Source organism: Geotrypetes seraphini, chromosome 8 (assembly GCF_902459505.1).
Source record: "Geotrypetes seraphini chromosome 8, aGeoSer1.1, whole genome shotgun sequence".
NCBI lineage: Eukaryota > Metazoa > Chordata > Amphibia > Gymnophiona > Dermophiidae > Geotrypetes > Geotrypetes seraphini.
This window is the reverse complement of record NC_047091.1, coordinates 103,273,548-103,296,235: the sequence shown is the minus strand read 5'-3', so window position 1 is coordinate 103,296,235 and position 22,688 is coordinate 103,273,548. Positions and strand designations below refer to the sequence as shown.

General features: G+C 42.3%; 1 protein-coding gene across 2 annotated transcripts in view; it reads right to left on the bottom strand.

The window, feature by feature from the left end:
• The window catches only part of CRTC1 (CREB regulated transcription coactivator 1), a 387,940-nt gene that overhangs the window by 55,929 nt on the left and 309,323 nt on the right, over positions 1-22,688 (bottom strand). The window contains exon 11 of one of the 2 annotated variants that reach the window (XM_033955481.1): positions 9,605-9,706. The exons of the other annotated variant lie outside the window; for it this stretch is intronic. Within the exon in view, the coding sequence (XP_033811372.1) occupies positions 9,605-9,706 (102 nt within the window). The remainder of the gene's footprint in view (positions 1-9,604; positions 9,707-22,688) is intronic. 2 annotated transcript variants of the gene reach the window in all.

Sequence of the window (22,688 nt, the reverse complement as noted above, 5' to 3'; positions counted from 1 at the left end):
CATTTCTGGCATGTTTAGTGTTTTAAGATATCAATGCGTATAATGTACTTGTACATAAATTTAAATCATGCTAACATGCCATACATGTGTATACATATAAATTGCAGTCTTAATTTAAAAGGACATAAACACTTTAAAAAGTCTTGTGCACAAAACAAAAAAAAAGAAAAGAAAAGAGCAATCACTTAAATATGTCTTATGTACATATATATAGAACGCATTTGTAATGACAAAGCGTAAAACCAAAAGATTGGTTTTATGCTCATTATGGTTGTTGTAGCTCTTCCACTAGTTTGGTGGTATGCAGTTTCATGTATCACAATAGCACAATATTTGCAGCTCACTACTTTTTCACATCCCACTTGACACCATCTATCTATAGCATTCTTATACTCACATTAACACACACTTTTTGTAATTTACACCCCAGGATCCCTAAAGGAAGGCGTGTTTAGCCAAAAAACAGCCCATGTTGGGTCCATTCATGGTAAATGTAGATAGTGTTTATATTGTGGTTTTATTGTTCTTATCAATTACAATTTGAATAACTTACAACAGAAGTCCAAGGACATTGCTTTTCCACAGTCTCATTTGTTTGGAACCGACCTATCAGAGGCTATGAGGAGAAACATCATACAGGAACTTGTGAGACATCCAGAGCCAAACCAATGCATCAGACCCTAGCTTCCACGCTGGTCGTTGACTGATTTCTGCTGAAGCCAACAAGACCCTCTGGAATGGCTCCTTTATGAAGAACCAGGCACCTGAGTCCAGGAATGTCGACTGAGGAAGACTGCCAGAATCTTGGCGACTCTGGCCCATGGGCCGTCGAAGAGCTTCCTCCCAGTGGAATATAGCCAATCTATCTTGCCCAAGAGAGCACCATCATGATGTACATATGCCACCGTGTTGAAGAAACCTTGCACTGCCGGTCATTCTGAAGGGGCTGGAGAGCGAGTAGTGCTAGCCAAATTTCCAAAGCTCAAGACAAAAGGTCCACCAACATTGAAGACCAGGAGTTCACTACCCCCGAATGGAGCAGGTCTCACAATGAGCCTGCAACCCAACAGGCTGGCATTCATGCTAAGAGTATTCACTCAGAAATCCAAAGAAGCCAGCCATAGCCAAGAGTCACCCTGAAGCCACCAGTTCAAATTGCTGCTATCTGGCTCTGTCCAGGAGAGCGGCTGTTAAAGGTGGAAAAACTCAGTGGAGGATGGATCATCAAAAGAAGAGAAACTCGTGTCAAGGGCACATGGGCACTCTGGCCCAGGGGATCACCTCTAAGGAGGTTGATCAAGCCCTAGAACCTGGAGATAAACCCAGGCCGAGAGAGCTGTTGACTTAAGAAGAAGAAATGCATGACTCCATCTGAAGACGAAGAGAAGCTCTAGAAAACCCAAAGACTGGGAGGATACCCTGTGTTTCTCCCTGAACTTGTCCATGCCTGCAGCAGAGACACTATCATCCCCACCAAGTCTTCATACACCTCCAGAGATGGCGTCTGGAGTACCCGCTGTCCCAAGAAGGGTGGACATGGACTCCCTGTTGGCAGAAAGCTGCCTCAACTACAATCACTGGGATAAAGAGTGGGAGCCTTTGCGAGGCAAAGGGGCAGAGCTATGAACTGGAAATGCTGCAGTGGAACACGGAAACACAGAAACCTGCGATGCTCTGGGGAGATTTAAATATGGAGATAAACCTCTGGGAAATCCAAGGACACTAAAAACTCCCTTGGAGATAGCAGCTAGCACAGTGTATTTTGTAGACCACTCAGAAAAAGGGGGATTTGCAAGAAGAGGGTGACCGACCATAGAACCAGAATATGTCTCCAAATCACCAAGCCCTTCTGGTACGAGGAAGTATAAGGAGCATCCGCCTAAGCCCTCATCCGTGGTACTGTAACAGGTTCAAGCATCCCGAAGACAAAGAACTGCAGAATATCAAAGACCCTGGACTCTGTTGCCGGCGACTTGCTGTAGTCCAGAAACCAAGTCAAAGGCAGGCAAAGTAGGATTAACTAATGTCTGTTGAAAATCAAATCCACTCTGACAAAACAGTAAAAAAACAGGCTGTGAAGAAATCATGCCCTCCCCATGCGACATCTGTGGGGGTTTTTTGTGTGCGCGCATGTTGACGTATCCACTGCATAGGAACTTGAGGACGCCTGGAATTGGAGGCATAGCTCTGTTAATGTCTGAATATCCCTGATGACACCTGCGGGAGGAACAAAGAGAACCATGATCCCCTCCCAACGGCCAGCAAAACTGGATTACAGGGAGCAACATAGGGTGGCATGCACCACACCTGAGAAGAGGTCATCCTGACCTATACTGACAAGACTCCGGCCCTTGAAAGGATGGCTGCTGAAGGAGAACCTTGAGGCAGCAACGGCATCCAAAGACAGGTCCAAAGAGACTGGTGCTCAGACTCTGCACCAGAAGAACATGTACTAAGATTCGAATGAGATAATAAAGGAAGCCCAGCAACGCAGCCACACCAACCCGCACCAGAAGAGAACAGGCATGCACCACCAGAGGATACACAGTGCAGGCTGGAATGACAGGCACACACCAGAAAAGAAGTGGCCACCACCACTCGGCTACCTGAGGATGTATCATAACAGCCTCCTGTGATTCTGAGAAACCAGAAAGACCTGAAACGTCACTCCCCAGCACTAAAGGCTGTGCGCTGGAAACCTGCGCCACGGCAGAATCTACTGCAGGCTATTCAGACCTGCCAAAGAGCAGAATTCATATGATAAAGTGGAGATAAAGCTGTAGCAGATCAGAAAACGCTGTCCGAGGATCTTAAACCTATCCCAGGATCTGTGGATGAAATGGAAAAGGCACAGGAGAACGGACCAGGACTGAAGCCTGGAAACTGAAAAATCCAAATGGAGCTCTTTCAGAACATCAGCTGTAAAAAGATGGACAGAAACCCTTTGAGACTGTGAGGGAGCCAAACCTCCAAATCTGGACGCTCATGGAGGCCGAGGAGACCAGTCTCAGCAAAGGCATCAGCCAGATCCAAATTAAATACAGTGGCTGGAGATAGAAGAAACAGAAAATCTGCATGGCAACTACTGCAATCGAAATCTGGCACAGCAAGACAAGATAGCTCCTGAAAGGCAGCTTCGCCACAGATACCATAGACTGAAAAAGCCCCGATGTGCCCACTGGCTGCGTCAAATGAGCGGGGCCTGAGGAAATACCATTCAGAAGAGTCAAATAAGATCTGGTGATAAGGCCCACTCTGCAACCATGGCAGGGCACTATTGAGGTAAATGTAGCGTGTCAAAAGAGTCCCCAGACTCGGAACGCAAGTGAACTGTGCCAGACTCCAGGATGGCCCCTGGGCAAGAATTTCTTTGGATGGCACAGACCCAGCCCAGCTCCCCAGCCCTAGAGGACATAGAAGTCCGAAGCTCCCGCTCCCTCCCCTAGCGTGCTATGGCACGCATTTCAATATTGCTGATCCAGCGCAATCAATGTCCAAATCCAATAGATTAGGGGCTGGGGAGTCCTTACCAATTGATTTTGAGTCAAATTGAGGGGTTTTTGAGGAAGAATTCAAAATTAGAAAAAAATGATTGATTTTAAAATCCAAGATGGCCACCGTTTCCAAGTTTCTTTAAAATTTGATTAAATCACTTATCAAAATTCTAAGCAATATACAGTCATTAAAAATAGGCGATACAGGCACTCATCGACTTACGACCTATTAAAGTTACGACTGTTCGACTTTATGACGCATTTACTACAGTTTTCCCCGCCAGCTGTTAGCAGCCCCAGTCTCCTGCACTCCCAAGTCTCGCTACGCAGCAGTAATAATATAAAGAAGAGGAGGCGCCACAATGAATGTTCACCACAAATGGATTGTGCTGTGCTTGACTTAGAAAGTAAGAAAATGTTGATAAAATATTACTTTAAGATGATTACAATATTACCCAGTCTAATAAAGTATTCTTACCTTAGTCTAACATAGGCCGACTTACGTCCCGAAAAACTTACAACCTGTCAGTCAGAACCAATTACGGTCGTAAGTCGATGAGTACCTGTACTTAAAATAAGACATACTGACATACTAAAAAAAAAAAAACCCCAAAAGATTGGACAAACTTAATGGATAACAAAAGGGAAAAGGGGAATAACTGCATCAATTAAGACAGAAGAACAATGAAGGTAAGTACATGAGGAAGGGGAAAAACAATTATAAAAGATTTAAAGAGAATATGTAAAAGGCATCAGTTATTTAAGCATTATAGTTCAAAGGCATCCATGAACAGAAAACCTTTCAGATTGGCTTTGAAACGGTCTAGAGATTTTTCTTCCCGTAGATGGGTTGGTACAGATATCCAGTTGAGGGGCTGTTACAGAGAAAATATTGGAGCGCATCGTGTTGATATCTCTCAAAGAGGGAATCAACAACAAGTGTTGCACACTGGATCTCAGAAATATGTATGAGATCTCAGGGTATGAGAAGCCTATCTATAAATACAGAGGTATTGGATACTAGAACTAGTTAGCCAAAAATAGCAAAAATAAACAAATTTGAAAATAAAAAATAGCGATTTGGGGTCTGGGGAGGTGGAGGTCCTGAACTCTACCCACAGAAACTGTGAAAAATAGGTTTTAAAACTTTTTCCAATCCACCCCTGAAGTTCCCATAGGAAACAATGGAGTTACTCACAGTTCCTGCAGTGCTTTTCGCCTGTGATTGTTTACAGCAGCTAAGTGGAGAAAAAAGGACTTTTCTGCCTTAGAACAGCTCCAAATGACCAGGAATGAAGATTTATGGATTGCCAGCCAGCCAGAGACCAACCCCAACCTCCGCCCCCAAGAATCCTCTGCCACACGATCGAGGGCGGAAAAGGAAGCCTGCACCTGAAACCTGAGTGGGTTTCTGTCCAGACACACACAGCCTGCGAACTCCACAGGAGGGACCCCGGGGACTTCCAGGCTGGCTTCACAGATCCAAAGTTTCTCTGTGAAGCTGCAGTCCGGCTCCACAGGACTGCGTCCTTTTCTCTGACAGTGGACCACCAGGGAGGGGTCTCAAGGCACTGAAGCCACCGAGAAATAAGTTTAAGCGAACTTTAAGAGAAAAAATAAGAAACAGAAGCAGAGCAACAGCAAAAGACTTCTGCCCAGACAGCTTGCAGGAATTGAAACAGTTTCTACCACTAGGGGGAGTGTGGCAAGCGTTCTGAAAAGATGTGAATTTTGCAACACCTGGACTGCAGGTTGATATTGAATACCTGGAGGGGCATAATAATAAAAAAAAATCTAAGTCCCCTTTTGGCCTAAGGCCCTAAATGTTGAAAGTAGCAGCAGGGAAAATGTCCATGCTCAAAAAAACCATCAAAATGAGGGGTTTTTTTTTGAGAATAGCCTACCTCTACGTTCAGCAGTTTAAACTGCTAGACCACCACTACGTCTAAACTTACCATTATCAACCAAAAAATAGCCTAAGTCCCAAATGCCCAAAACCAGACCTTTTAGGCGAAGGAGGGGCCAGTCCTTCGCCTAAGTGCTGGATTCTGTAAACCAGGGGTGTCAAAGTCCCTCCTCGAGGGCCGTAATCCAGTCGGGTTTTCAGGATTTCCCCAATGAATATGCATTGAAAGCAGTGCATGCACATAGATCTCATGCATATTCATTGGGGAAATCCTGAAAACCCGACTGGATTCCGGCCCTCGAGGACCGACTTTGACACCTGTGCTGTAAACGGTGTCTGTCAAAAACAACACTGGTTACAGAATCCACCCCCCCCCTAACGATTGCGGCAGGAGAACCAATGCCTCCTCTCCCCTGTCGCGATCCTCACCCCCGAAATGCTGCATTCGCGGCAATTCGGGGAATCGCTATCGTGGCAGGAGAGATAGCTAATCTTTCTTGCCGCAACCCCCTCCACCCACGAACCAATACGGGCAGGAGGAAGCCCAACCCCTCCTGCCCATGGCAACAGCCCAACCTCCTGAACCGATATGAGCAGGAGGGATCCCAGGCCCTCCTACCCACGACAACCCCCCACCTTAAAATACAGGCAAGAGGGAGCCCAACCCCTACTGCCCATGACGACTCCCACCACCCCTAAAATACAGGCAGGAGGGATCCCAGGCCCTCCTACCCATGACAACCCCCCCCCACACACACACCTTAAAATACAAGCAGGAGGGATCCCAGGCCCTCCTGCCCACGATGCATCCCCCGAACCCCGCAACCCCCCCGACCAACTCCCCCATCCTAACACCCCCCCCTTACTCACAATCAGTTGGCCAGGTGGACAGGTCCCAAGACCGTCTGCCCGCCATCCACCGAATGGCGGGCCTTAGTGCCAGGCGCCTAAGGCCCCACCCACAGGAGGGGCCTTATGCGCCTGGGCCAAATGGAATAGGCCCGGATGCCTTAGGCCCCTCCTGTGGATGGGGTGCATCATGGGTAGGAGGGTCTGGGATCCCTCCTGCCTGTATTTTAGGGGTGGGTGGGAGTCGTCATGGGCAGGAGTGCCTGGGATCCCTCCTGCCTGTATTGGTTCAAGGGGGTGGGGGAGTGCTGTGAACCACGGCACTTTGGGGTGAGGATCACGGCAAGGGAGATGAGGCATCTCTCCTACTGCGATCCTCACCCCGAAGTGCAGCGGTTTGCGGCAGTTCAGGGATCGCTATTGCGGCAGGGGTGATGAGGCATCTCTCCTGCCGTGATCGTTGTGGTGGGGGGTGGGCAGGTTGCCGTGCTGCTGAGCTGATCGCGGCAGCTGTGATCAGCTCAGCGGCCCCTTTTCGAAACTTATAACTGTTTTGACTTGGTCTAAGTCAAAACGTATAAGCTCAACTTTTTGGTTATACTTGCTGTATGACTAAGTCTAGGTTGGCCCACCTCCCGCCCTTTCCCCTCCTCTAAAAACGCCACTTTTTACTCTAGGTGTTTAGAGGCAGGGGAGAGGCCTAAGCTGGTTTTAGATACGTCTAAAACCAACTTTGATTATCAGTACTTGGACGATCTGGTTTTTTTATCGTCCAAGTATCAATTTAGGCCCCTTTTTGGACTTTTAAAATTATTATTATGAGTCCCCTAGCGTATGGAATCCGGAAAGGATGTAACAGAAAGTCCTATTATATTTTATATATTTCTTAAAGCCACTGGAAGCTTTTATCCTTGGACATGCCCCCAAAATAGCCATAGCAAAATCAAATGACTTAATTTTGAAAATATATGGGCCAAGTGCCCAAAGCCAAATACAACCTGTAATGGGCCTGCACAAAATAAAAGAAAACTTACAAAAAGCTGAAAAACTTAGGGACACTAAGGGATCAATACTGGTCCTGTGCAACACCAACAGAACTTATGTGGCACTGAAAACAGGGAAAAAATGCATGGTACCAATTGCAACAAAATTCTGCTATAAGTTGACAAGAGCACAGAAGAGTGCAACTGTTTTGCTCCATAGAAAAATGGTGACTGGCTAGGTCTTGCATAACAGCGGCAGGCAAGAAAGCATGTGCACTGCAAAGATTTTATAAAATCTATTGTAAATAAGCTTAGAGCATTCCCATGTGGGTTTCGTCAAATGACATCGCCCAGACAAAAGACTATGCTATCCTGCTTGTCTTTAGAGACAACATTCCTAGAGAAGACAACTATAAAAATCAAATCAGAGAGAGCTAAAAGCTCTTTTTAACAACTGTCAGTTTCTCCATGGTCAACAACATTTACTTCTTATCAACACCTTATTTCTTTTTTAATTCTTTATTTATATCACAGAAGCATAACAGAAATATACAAACAAAATCCAGACCAAGACCTCTTAAGATTTACAAAACAATCAATATAAAAGGTGAAAGCAAAATTAATTGAAACTACAAATACTATAATTAAACACTTATTTCTTCCCCAATAAGATGCACTGGGGGACTTAAAGGAGTAGTCATCTTTCATTCAATCTTCATTGCATTTCATCACTGTTAAGCAGGCAAGTGCTTCCCCTAGGCTAGGCAATCAGTCAGTTTTCTGACCCTGATCAGTAACACACTGACTCATCTTGAGGTCTTTCTATATAGGTGTCAAAAGCACTTTGTGATATCAGCCTTTCCAATATTGCTCATAATGGGGTAAATTTGTTGACAATACAGTTCTTCTGTTATACCAAAGAGCTGCAAGAAACTGCTGACTGAGTGGAACTGCTTCAGACTAAAACTTACTGTTTTTTTCAGACAATATCCAAGTGGCTAGACCCGAAACTGCTGTGCATTTTTCAAGGTTCCTTTTACCACTTGCAGAATGGGTGCATTTATTTCAAAGAGGGACCATTAACCTCAATGCAAATGATTCACAGAGTTCCTTTTTCAAAGCATGGAAGCACAACTGCAGTCCTTGAAGACAGTGAATGCATTTAGGTTTCACCTTGTGAAAGCCATATGATGAATATTCACAAGGTGTATAGTTTGGCTGCATTGAAAACCAGATCAGAAGCCATGCTCTATTGCTTTAAAACCAGAGACTTGCCTCAGAAATGGGCTAAGAAAGAAATCTAAGTAAAAGGAAGGGAAGCAAAGGCAGGAAGTCAAAGTTAAAGACCCTGTGTGAAGTCCAGTATTTCCAGCAGCTGCCATTATGAAGGTGAAAATCAAGATTCAATTGGCAAATGAATTACTGAATGCAGTAGTGCACCACTCAGTGGCAGCTCCTATAATAAATATGTCAAAAATTAAAATATGCAAGCATTAGAAGAATTGCTGATGAATGTTTTGTGTCTGCAAATAAAGCACTGCAAATACTCATATTAAAATTCAATGCTAGTAACAGATAAAGCCTTTATAATGTAAAATGCTGGTACAATGGTTTGGCTCATGCCACTATTGCTGTTCTTCTGTTTTTATAATGTAACAAGAACATCTAAGTTCAATAAACAAGCACTAAATCAGTTCTAGGAATTTCAGACTCTGCAAATCAAAAGTCATGTTTATCTAATGAACTCAAGAACAGAACAAATTTACTTACAACTGAAAAACAAAGATACTACTTTACAGTTCTAGCTTCTTGCCCTCTTGTTGTACAATCTAGTTTCCTTACTATACTGCTGTTTTCTTGGAATGTTAATATTAACAAAACTAACACATTCTAACATATTTAAAACATTTTTAATGCAAAATGAAGGTTCTGCTTCTGGAGCCCAAGGAGACCGATGTTTTCAAAAATGTCTCACTGCTTGGGATTACTTTCAAAAATAGCCAAAGGGTTGAAATTGTTTTTCACTTTGACCACTTTTCTTTTTTTAGATCTCAAGTAATGTACAACAGTGGAGTTATACTAGGTTTTCCCTTATGTACAATTATCAAATTTCCTCCTAAAATATAGATGGGGTTCAAAACTTCTCAAAGAACTGGGCCAGACCCTTCCCCCAACCTACTAAAACAAATCATTTGTACCAATACATCTAAATCCCTCAGATTCCTGAAAATCTCTGTCCCTAAATTGAACAATTAACAAGATGAGACAGATGTTCAGTGATTCACGATGTACACACAATCACAAGTGATGGTACAACTCAACTAAAAGACTGAAAATAAAAGCAAGGCCTGTGGAAGCACAGAGTCCCTTACTTGAGGGGAGCTGCCAGGAGAGAAGCCTTGATTGGAGACAGGAGAGGTGGGAGACTGGTTGGCTGGGGATCCAGCATTACTGCGGTACTGCTGGAGTGAAGCCTACAGAACAACACAGAATTAAAGACCATGGGATCGATGGACGTTTGGGAAATTTATTGTTGTGAAACAATTCAAAAAGCCCCCTCATGAAATGTGATAGAGGTTGCTAACATCAACATTTCATAATTTCATTTAATGTGCCATAAACATGTCCATATTGGATAACATTGGTTCTATGTGAGTTTGAACCTTTCAAGTCCTTAAGAGAAGATTTCTTACCTGTTAGTTCTGGTTCAATCATTCTGAGCCATCAGGTTTTCCTTTTGCCAACAAAGAGAACCACTGATGCTTCTCAGGCCACTACATTAATCAAAACCTTTTTTTCTGGTAATATTATGTACAAAAATACTAAGTCACAAGAATGAGCTCTTCACTAGCACTAACAATTCACTGTCCTCTCAAATATATTACAGGAGAAATCAGTGCCACCAAGCTGCTTCCTAGACACATGGAGGGGCATAAAAAAAAGAAAGTCCTAAGTTCGATTTGGACGTTTCCTGTAAATTGTCCAAAGTGAAACACATGAAAATGGCCATTTCTGAAACCCAAATCAAAAGACGTCCAAAATATATATACATATATTTTGAAAATTGTCTACTTGGACTTCTAAGCCGCTAAAACATCCACTTTCATACCCCATTTTCGACTACAGAAATGTCCAACTTAGAAATGTCTAAATGCAGACCATTTCAACATTGGAGTGGTCAGAATTCTAATGGGCTGGCCACATAGACATACCAACAGAGAAGAGGGGCACCTCAGATGACATTGCTAAGAACTTCACATAAAGGGTGCCAGATGTACATCTCACCAAAACTCCCTTACAATTTATGCTGAGCCCTCTAAAAAGCCCACCAAACCTATGCCCACCTGCCTACCACCCCAGGTGCAGGTGACACCTATACGGCAGCATAGTGTTTTGGTGGGCTAATATAGAGATTAACATAGGAACAAATTTTCCCGTCCCGTGATTTTGTTGCTATTGCAGTCCCTGCCCTATTCCGGTAAGCTATGCCTTAACCGCACAAGCCTCGAACACTTATAATTTTAAAGTGTTTGAGGCTTGTACAGATCAGGACAGAGCTTGCAGGAACGGGGCAGGGACAGAAAAAGAACTTGCCGGGATGGGAAAATGAGTTCCCATGGGGATGGGGAAAAATCTGTCCCCATGTCATTCTCTAGGCTAATGCTTTCTACCATTATAGTTAGAGTGACTTATGGGCCTGGCTCCTCCTCTTTATGCTTCACTAGCCCACCCACCTGGCTACTTAAGACACTTGTGTGGAGTTCTACTAGGCAGATGCTGCTGTTCTTGAGACAGGTATGTACTCTTTCATTCAGATCTTTGGGTAGAGTGGGAAGAAGTCAGTAACCACTGGGGAAGTGTGGGGGGCTCATTACTTATTCCCTGCAGTGATCATCTGGAGAGTTTGAGTACCTTTTTAGTACTTAGATGCTTCTAAAACAGGTCTAGCCCAAAATGTCTAAGTTCCATTTAGGATGTCCTGAAAAAAATGCCCAAATCTAAACCTGCCCAAAGTCCGCCCACAACACACCTCCAAACATGCCCACTGGGACTCAAAATGTATAGTGGTTTAGAAGTCCCATTAGATGTCCAGAAAGTTGGTTTCAAAAATCAGTACTTGTACATTTTGGGTGGTCAAAACGTTCAAGTGCTGACTTATGCTGATTTTTTGACATTCCAACAGTTTTGATTATGCCCCTACTATTCTCCCAGTAGAGGTGGTGGAGACAAAAACTGTGTCTGAATTCAAGAAAGTGTGTGAAAGGCACGTGGGATCTCTTAAGGAGAGGAGATAGTGAATGCTGCGGATGGGCCATTTGGTCTTCATCAGCCATCATGTTTCTATGTTTCAAAAAAGATTTTACTATTGCCAATACATTCTGTTTCCAAGAGGCATCAAAGCAGACTTAAATATCTAGCTTAGCAATCATTACAAAAGAATATAATGGTTGGATATGGGAGAGTATCTGTATTCATATGCTGCTGATATTTTTATTCTAATGGCTGTTTCTCTAGACCAGTGGTCTCAAACTCACACTCTTTGCAGGGCCACATTTTGAATTTGTAGGTACTTGGAGGGCCGCAGAAAAAATAGTTAATGTCTTATTAAAGAAATGACAATTTTGCATGAGGTAAAACTCTTTAGTTTATAAATCTTTCCTTTATAAACTATAGAGTTTTACCTCATGCAAAATTGTCATTTCTTTAATAAGACATTAACTATTTTTTCTGCGGCCCTCAGTTAAAGTTTAACATCTTTCCTTTCTCAGAACTGACACATTTCAATCACTATATTGAAAATAAAATCATTTTCCCTACCTTTGTTGTCTGGTGAGTTCATTTTTCTGTGCTGTTTCCAGGGCCTTCTTGTCCTTTGACTGGTTTTCTCTCCTTCTTCACATTCTGCCTTGCATCCATCTTTGGATTAACTTAACATTCAATTTTTCCATTTTTCTGCTTTCTTCTCAAAATCTACTTTTCCATGTCTTACCTTCCCTTCCAATCTCTCTCACCTTCTCTCCCTAGTTCCAAAGTCTGACATCTATCTCCTTCCTTTCTCGCTCTTCCTCCTTCCTTCCTTTTCCCTTGTCTGGCATCTGTCTCCTTCCCTCCCTCCATGCCCTGGCATCTCTCCCTCCCCTTCTATGGTCTGGTATCTCCTTTCCTTTCCCTCTCTCAGACTTAGCATCTCTCGTTCATCTCCTCTCCCTTGTCTTCCTTCTCCCTCCTTTCCTCTCCCCAATTGGATGCAGCAGCATTTCCTTCCCCTCTTCCCCGTGCAGCAGCAGCATTTCTTTCTCTCCACCTCCCCGTGCAGAAGCAGCATTTCTCTTTCTCTTCCCCAGCCCCTTGCAGCAACAGCATTTCTTTTTCTCTTCTGCCCTTCTCCCGTGCAGTAGCAATTCTCTTCCTCCTCCCTCCTTCCCTGGACGCAATGATTGTCCCTGGACACAGTGGTCTATTTCTATTCAAAGCCATGAGTGGCGGCTCCTCAGGAGATGTGCACCTGTGTTGGAAGCCTTCTGTGACGTCGGAGAGGTTTCTGATGTAGGTGTACATTGTGCGAGGAGCCGCCACCCATGGCTTTGAATAGAAAAAAAAAACTGCTCCAAGGGATCCGACTCTCGATCATCGCATCCAGACTGCGGGCCGCAGAATAATACCTGGGGGGCTGCATGCAGCCCGCGAGTTTGAGACAGTTGCTCTAGACATAACCTTATTACAATCGAAAGTTTTATCCTGCATTAACAAGATTGAATCTTGGTGAAATCTAAATCAACTGAAGTTAAATTCAGGCAAAACAAAAATGTTACTGTTTGGCAATGGATGCATAATGAGGCCCTGAATATTGTAAATTTATCTAGTTTTGGGTTTCATATTAGATTCTGCTCAGAGTTGTGAAGCCCAAATTAATAACTTGTATAAGAAGTGTTTTTTTAATTAAGTGTGTTTTTTTTAATTAAGGCAAATAAGACTATTTGTCCTTACTTCCATGAAAGCCAATTTGCAGCGTTGGTCCAGACTTTGTTTATAACTCAACTGGACTATTCATACTTCTTGTTTTCTGGGATTTCACATATTCTCATGAAAATATTACAACTTTGTAGAATATGGCTGGTAGATTGATTTTTGGAAAGAAAAGGTTTGATCATATTTCTCAAATGTTGGCTTCTGTTCATTGGCTTCCCATCAAAGTATAATTCTTGTTTAAATTATCTTAATTCGTGTTTAAAATTTTACATGGTTAGACTCCACAAAATTTGATTCTGCTAGTGGCATTTCCTTTAACTGAAAAAGTTTCCAAGCCGAAATATTCTTATTTGTTGATCTTTCCATCTTTTAAGACAGGGGTATCCAATGTCGGTCCTCGAGGGCCGCAGTCCAGTCAGATTTTCAGGATTTCCCCAATGAATATACATGAGGTCTATTTGCATGCACTGCTTTCATTGTATGCTAATAGATCTCATGCATATTCATTGGGGAAATCCTGAAAACCCGACTGGACTGCGGCCCTCGAGGATTGACATTGGACACCCCTGTTTTAAGATATCCAATATAAAAAGATATTGTATCATCTTTTTAATATAGAGTACAGCTTTTAAGATCAGGGCAAGATCCCTCCCTGATGAGAAAACTGGCTATAAGCCTAGGATTATAAACAATTAGGTTCTTACCTTGTTAATATATTTTCTAGAAGACTGGATTATCATTCTGGACAGTAGGGTATTCTCACTACGCTTGTGAGCTGTGCAGAAGGAATCCACTCCAGGTTTTGAACTCCCCCTCCAGAAAGCTCTGTTGCCCCCTTCAGTTTGTATCACAGCAAGTGATAGCCCTATATAAGGAACACATAAGGAGGAATATAGGGAGATACCTTGAACTAAAAATCTATTCTGCTCTGAAAATATAACAGCAGTGTGAATGTATAACACTATTTCCTGTATTCTTCTCAAATCTCTATTCTTGTAAAGTCATACAATGTCCGCTCACATACTGCGGCATCATATGCACTGCTAAGAGACTACTTCTGTAAATCCAATTACAGACATTAAATGTATAGGCTTGTATATACACATTTTTCTTTTATTTCTTCTTTTCTTTTGTATGGACCTTCAGATACTAACTGGATCATAGATTGTGCCCAGCTATCTCATGTCTTTGTCAGTCCACTTTATTGTTTATTTCTATCAAAACCATAAAATCCACTTTAAGTTTCAGTAATTCATACTAGTGTTGCTTCTAATAGTTCATACTAATATTACTTTTTAAACTTCCTATTCTCTTACTCTTCATTTATATTCAATTTATTTATGTGTTTTTCTTCATATTTAATTAGCTACTTAGCTTTGAGGTTAGCTCTCAAAATTCATCAATGCCACCTCTACCAGCAGCAGGTGGCATTGATGAATTTTGAGAGCTAACCTCAAAGCTAGAGCCCTGACACTTGGCCTGAAGTATATTTTGAGATTTCCATGCCTGTGTGTTATTTTTGATGAGAATAAGTTGTAGATGTTCTTTGAACCTAAGCAACTGTCTGAGTTCCTTGTGGCAAGAAGAACAGAGGATCCATGCAATCCTCCCACAATCCACTGTGGTTGGCTGATGGGCAATTGGCAGTAGAAAAGCGTTCTGCTAAATCTGAAAAATTTTCATTTTTTGTTTGTGAATTTTGGATCCCAACTGGTGCTCAAAATTGAAATTTTCCTATCTGTAATTTTTTAGAATTTCTTTTTCCTTTATTTCTGTTATCACAGTGTTATTACGTGTGATTGTTAATTGATAAAAGAAATAAAAATAAAGTTAAAAAAAAGGTATAACAAACATGTTAACCATTTTAATTGAACAACTGAAACATCGAAATATCAATTAGGATCATTTATGGAGCTCAAATATTCCCTCAATGTGTTATAGCAATAGATTATTCTTCATATCTGTCCTTCTTATCTCTCTCGATTTGTCATCAGCTTTCGATACCATTGACCATAGCCTTCTTATGGAAAGACTACAGTCCATTGGAATTACTGATCAGGTCTTCGACTGGTTTAGATCCTACTTTACTAATCGTTCTTCAACCATAACCTTTAATAATAGTTCATCAGATGTATTTTCAGTTAAATATGGCATTCCTCAAGGTTCCATCCTCTCTCCATTGTTATTTAACATTTTTTTAGCTCCGCTTCTGACCCTTTGCCAATCTATTGGCTTTCATGTCTTTGCATATGCAGATGACATTCAGCTTATACACCAGCTAGAATATAATAACTCTGACGAAATAACATCTGTCAAAAGGAAGCTTGAGCTTGTCCATCAATGGCTTGAGACTAACCGATTAGCCTTAAACATTGAAAAAACTAAGGTTATGTTTTTCCCATGGAAGGATGACCAAAAGCTGCTTTCTCCTATTACCATTAAAGGCTCAACCTTACAACTAACAAGTAGCATTAAGATCCTAGGAATTATCTTTGATAATAAACTCACTTACCACGAACATATTAATAGCATTGTTAGATCCACATTTTTTAGATTACGGCAAATTCGTTCAGTTTCAAAATTTCTATCCCCTAAATCCATAAATATTTTAATTCATTCTTTGGTAATTTCGAAAATTGACTATTGTAACGCGTTGTTCAAAGGTATCGCTTTAAAAGAAATCCGTCGTTTACAGATCATACAAAATGCTTCTATAAAACTCATAAAAAAAGCAAAAAAATTTGATCATGTTACTCCACTACTCAGGGAAGCACATTGGCTCCCTGTAGCCCATCGAATAACCTACAAATTAAACTTATTAGTCTTTAAAAGTATTCTATGTAAATCTCCTTCTTTTATTTACAGAGTTTTGATCCCCTATACTCCAATTAGATTGCTTAGATCTATTAAACATAGTAACATGGTAGATGACGGCAGATAAAGACCCAAATGATCCATCCAGTCTGCCCAACCTGATTCAATTTAAATTTTTTTTTTTTAACTTTTTTTCTTCTTAGCTATTTCTGGGCAAGAATCCAAAGCTTTACCCGGTACTGTGCTTGGGTTCCAACTGCTGATCAACATCTTCTGACAGTTCCTTCTTTAAAAATTATAAATACACGGCTAAATTCAATCTTTTCCGTCACAGCACCTCAAACCTGGAATTTACTTCCAATCAATATTCGAGAAGAATTAGATTTGGTTAGATTTAAAAGTAAGCTCAAATGCTCTTTTTACAAACCCGGCTTCTTTTTAAAAATGCATTTGACAGCTGAGATAACCAGAACGTACGATCTGACTAAAGTTTTTTTATAGATCTCATTATATTTACTACTCTTGCCTCCCTTCGTTTTTCCTTCCTAACGTTATTTACCATATATGTTTTCTTTAACCTTCTCAAAATTGTATTTCTTTCCCTTCTCCTTTCCCTTTGTATCCCATGTTTGTCTTAAGTTTTTTGCTTTTTTTTAAAAATTAAATTGTCAGTCTCCCTTTATTAACATATGTTTATTATTATACTATGTACATCGCTTAGAATGTTAAATAAGCGATTAATCAAATATTGAATAAACTTGGAAACTTGCAAATCCTTAAGGTCTTACTAACATCAAAATCTCAGTTTTGACTCAAACTTCCTGATTGAGACAGGCGGATTAAATAACTGACAGGGTAGGATTCCAGAATGACGCAGTGGCTACTAGAAAAGATCTAAGCAAGGTAAGAACCTAATCTCTTTTTCTAGTGCAATAGGTGTATTATTCTGGATAGTAGGAACGTATAAAAAATAGCCCCAGAAATCTAGGGTGGGTCCCCTGCGCCTGCTCATAAACACTTGAGGACCCCAAAATAGTGTCCCTTCCACACTGCCACATCCACTCTGTAGAGAGCTTGTGCAGAATGGGCCAGGTTGCTGCCCTACAAATCTCCCCAGGCAAAATTGCTTGAGCTTCCGCCCATGAAGAGGCTATGCTTCTTGTGGAATGTGCTTTCAAGGAGACCAGCGATTGCTTCCCACAGCCAATATATGCCGACGAGATGGTCATCCATATCCATCTTAAAATGGCAGCCTTAGATGCTGGTCTACTGCGTTTAGCCTGACTGGTGAGCATAAATAGATGGTCCAACAGTCGGAACTCATTGGTGACCTCTACATAGGATTCCTCTCCTCACATTCAGCTCTCTCAGAATCTAGTTCTTTGACTCTGTGGTCTGGAATGCTAGTAATCGTACCTCTTGATTGACATGAAATGCCAAAACAACTTTCAGCAAAAAAGATGGGACCATGTGCAAGGAAACTCCCTCCGTGATCTTGAGGAAGGGTCCCTGCATGACAGGGCCTGCAGCTCCAAGACTCATCTTGTTGATATAATGCCATGAAGAAAACAATCTTGACGTAAGATCCACCAAGGAACCTCTTGAATAGGCTCATAAAGAGCCTGACTGAGACCTTGCAAAACCACATTAAGGTTCCAAGACAGAAAAGGATGTTTTACCGGTGGTCTGAGCCTTAGTGCCCCATTTAGGAATCTGGCTATGTATGGATGAGAAGCCAGGGGAGCTTTGCTCATACTGTGGTGGAATACCACAGTCCACGGGAGAGTCATTTGAAAGGAGTTCATTTGTGGGGACCACCAAGACAGTAGTGTGTTCTGTAGAGGACACATGTGAGCCTTCACCCAAGGAAAGCCACCTATAGTGGCTGCCTTGAAGTCTAATAATTGGAGGTAGTGCCACCCAGATGGAGCTGGCTTGGCCATCATGTCCTTTATCTGAGTGCAAAGCTTCTATCTGTGTGTATCTGGAAGATAGACCCATCCTTCTGCTGTGTTGACTAGTACTTCCAGTTATTCTAGGGATTGGGACCGAACTAGTTGGCTCTTTCGAAAATTCACTATCCAGTTCACTTTGCAAGACCTGGACCACGTGAACCACTGCTTGTTCCTCTTTCAATAACAATGGAGCTCTGATCCAGGTATGGATGCACTTTCAATCCTGCCCTGTGGAGATGTGCTGCTACCACACCCATCACCTTGGTGAACGTGCAGATTGCTGTTGCTAATTAAAAAGGGGAGAGACAAGAACTGATAATCTTTCTAGCACATAGAATCTCAAGAATCTCCTGTGTTATAGAAACATGGGAATGTGCAGATAGGCTTCCATCAAGCCTAGGGAAGTTAGCAATTCCTCTGGAGCTACTGCTGCAATGACTGACCGCACAGATTCCATGCGAAAGTGTGGAACCTTCAGAGCCTCATTGACATGAGATCCAGAATAGGTCTCCAACCTTGAGTCTTTTTGGGCACTATGAATTATGGAATATCTGCTTGAGCATGATTCTTCTGGCGACAATAGCTCTATGGTCTGAATTTCTACAAGTCTCTGTACTGTTGCCAAGACTTTGAATGACTTTTCTGGGCAGCTCACCAGGGAGCCACAAACTAGTATATTAGGAGATGGGCAAATTCGAGCTTGTACCCTTCCCGAATGATCTCCAGCACGAGATCTGCTCCCAGATCTCTGCACACATCAAAAACCTTCCTCCTGTCCTCAGAGGAAGACTTCAACCTTGGCGCCATTACACCTTCTTAGAGGTTGATGTGGGACGAGAACCCTAAGGCCAAAACTTCAAACTGCCTTTTTAGGATCATATCCACTTTGCGATCCTGCATATCCTTTAATACACCTCCTTCTCTTAGCATGGATGTGTGTTTGGTTACCTGAGCAACCAAGGAATGCACCTTAGTCTGAGAGAAAAACACTGCTGACACTTGTGCCTAGTCATTATTTTGACCATCTTTAAAAAAACCCTCAGGAACATCCCAGTAATCCATGACTAAATACTCATATCAGGATGCCAGGCTGTGCTCTCACTCCGCTCAGGATAGAACACTGAGTGAAAGGGGACTGCTGGAAGTCTAAGTCCCACAGGAAGTTGGTAATGGGCTCTAATAGCGCCAAAGACTTCAACAGCTGGCGTACTGTGGGATCATCCCCTTGGTTGAAGGCCACCACTGCTTCTTGCATACTAGCTCCTGTTTGTGACCCTATTCTGTCCAGAAGGGAAGACTCGCTCTGTGACAGCAAGGGCATACAGATTGATCCCTTGCCTTCCGAGTCCCCATCAGAAAGCTCCACAAGATCCTGGTCAGCCTCTGCCAATGACCCTAATGCACCTTGGAAGCCCACAACCCCTGGCTTGCTGCCAGACCTCATATGAGGATCCTGGCAATCCAAATGAGCTCTCCGCGTTAAATTTAACAAATTCAGGAAAAATGACTTTTTTAGGCAGCATTGAGTCTCTTTTAGGTAACTCAACCTTACATCTCTTTGACTCCTTCGTTTCCACACTCTCACGCTTAGGTATGCAGCAGTTCTAGGGCTCCAGGAAGGATTTTCTCCTGGTAGACAGGCTCTAGAAACCAAAGGGGAGGCTAAGTCTGACATTCCCACCCCCCTTCATGTGCTGCGCAACACATGGCACAAAGGCGCTCTTCAGGTGTCCATCCAGTGCAAATCTGGCATGAATTAGGGGTAAAGGAGCCTGAGAACTCCATTCCTGCCAGTTTTTAGAAAAACATGAGGTGATTTGAAGGAGCTGGAGAACTTTGCAAACAAACAAAAAATCAAGATATCCAAGATAGCCACTGCTGCAGCGTTTTAGAACTAAAAGATGGCGCAAAAACAACTTAATTAATGGTAAAAAAATCAGAAAACAGTATTTTAGAGGGACCCTACAGAATATGGCAGAAACCTTCAAAAGCAAGTTTTTCAGATACTTGGGGGCCGCCGCCCCTCCCTGTCCCCATCCCGCCGATTCTTCCCTTAAGCTACAATAGCCTTACTTACTGTGACATGTGCTCTGAAAGTGCTGCAGCCTGCCTCAACTCTGGATCTGGGAGAAGAATCCCTGCCTCAATCAGCCAGTCCTCCACACGCTGAGATCTTTGGGCTGCCAATAGACTGACATCGGACTGATCCTCAATCCCTGCGGAATCATACATGCAAATGGGGGAAGGCAAAATTGCAGCCCCTGAAGAGCCCCGCTGAGCTCCCTGCAGATGCCTAACAGCTTGCGCTCAAGCCCCTGCAATTTATTAGGGGAGCTAAGCTACTAGGGATACAGCCCCTGAGCACCACAAAGTTTTCTGCAGGCTGGGCAAACAGGTCCCCAAGGGATTAACCTGCTGGCTGCAGTCCAAAATCTGCTTCTTCTCCATGCAGAGTTGTCCCCTCACAAAGGAACTCTGGTGCACCAATATCCACACAAAAAAATTGTGAAACATACCAATAATAATAAAGAAATATTGAGAACAGATCAGAAAGACACTTTCTGGTTCACTGAAGGGAGCAGCAGAACCCTCTTAAGGAGGAGGAGGAGTTGAAAACCTGGAGTGGATTCCTGCTGAATGGCTCGCAAGCATGGGGAGAATACCCTACTGTCCAGAATGACACACACTACACTATAAATTAGATTTGAAAAAAATAAGTAATAGTTCTGCACAAATCTACACCTCATGCATCTGTTGATCAACAGCATTAGGTATGGTGCTAACAGCCTGAGCATTTACTGATTCAGGTGGTCTTGTGTGCCTCAAAAACAGATTTTAGTCATGCTGTTGAAGGTGATTTTTATTTGTTAGGGCCACAGAGTAAAGCAACTTTATTTTCAAACCGCCAAGTTGCTAGTGATAAAAACAGTGACTGCCTTCCTAGTTTTGCCTCCAACATTATCAGCACTGAAGATATATTTCTCATTAGGTTGGAACACTGAAGCAATCATTAGCAATAATAAAAAGGAACATGCCTCTTTCACTCTTTCCTCATAAAATACTGCATGCTGAAAAACAGATTAACACCATTCTCGAGATGCATGGAGCTTATTAAAGCTCAAGCAAAACAAAAACAATGATCCAAAGAAACACACATTAAAAATGCTACATTGAAATCCCACATAAGTGATCTTACTCATAAAAGATACTGCCGCCTTCAAGAAACATCACCTTAAAAGCAAAATAATTCAAATGATTTGCCTCCTATTGGCAACTACGGGTGACAACTGGATTGTCAGAAACCTTAGGATTGGAGGTGTGCATGGGATAGGGACAACGGGAAACATGTGACTTTGTGCGGATGGGGACAAAAAATCTTTATTACCGTGGGGATGGATGGAAAAGGAATGGGAGAGGATGGGGACACCATTAACATTACATAAAATTATATTTATATAACACAATACACCATGAAGTTCGATGCGGTTAACAGGGGTTAGATAGAGGATCATACATAAGAGGGGCGGGCACAACAAGTAACATAAGAGTGTAAATAACAAAGGATCGAGGCAGGTCAGAATCAAATACAATACATTTTTGGCTCTGCAGGCCAGTGGCAGCCATATAGAAAAGCTGCCTGCACTGGGCGTTTGCCTCTGACCCGGCCCGCCCCCTTCTAATATGACTTCCTGTTTCAGAAGGGGCAGGCCAGGTCAGAGGGAAAGGCTCATTGCAGGCGGTCTTTTTATATGGCTGCTGCTGGCGGCTTGTAGGACTGAAAACTGACTTTAAAAGTAGGCAGGGGCAGGTGGGTGGGAGAGCAGTCATGCTGGGTAGGGTGGGAGGTAATGCTAGACCATGTGGATGGAAGGGAGAAAATTGGGAGAGATGCCTCTGAGAGTTGGACCTGGGGGTAGAAGAAAGAAAAAGAGAAAGAAAGGGAAAGAAAAAAAAGAGAGAGATATGGACCTGGGAGTAGAGGGAGGAAGGAAGATGGACTGGGGTGGGGGAAAGAAAGACATTATAAGATTTGTTAAATGCAGGTTAGGGTTGAGGAAAACTATAGGGGTAGTGCAGGGATGGGATGGGGACAAAAAAGAACTGACCAAGAACAGGTGGGAATGAGGACCATAATATATCCTTGTGCATACCTCTACTTAGGATACTTTATGACAAAAACCTTTTTGAAAACTATTACACAATAAGAAAGTGGATTCTTTTACAAAGATTCCACACTTCCTGCTTACAATATACCACACAATCTGGAAATTTCCCATAAAAAACAAAGCTGTTTTTATTAACACACATGTGAAAAATTTTCCAAAGCTATCAGAAAAGTACAACATATGTTTTGTTAATGTTTCTTCATGAAGCACAAAGACAGATTGCATGTTGGTTCTGGGGGGCTTTTCTGGATACAAATTTAAATAGTATTACAGCAGTATGGCAAGTTTGCAACGAGTGCAATACAATAAGCATGAATGAATGTTGGGCATAGTTTAGAAAGTAGATGCTGCCTCAGATTTTTTAAAGCCATGACTTCAAGTACACTACACTATAGATACCTAAAACATCTCCTTACCGGTCATAGTAACTTCCTGAAGTAAAAGACTTCCTAGATATTAGCACCATACCCTGTTTTTGTGTTGTTGTTTTTTTACATTCCCCTCTGAACAACCAAATAAAGAAGGACACTTTATAAAGGTTAGCTTCAGAT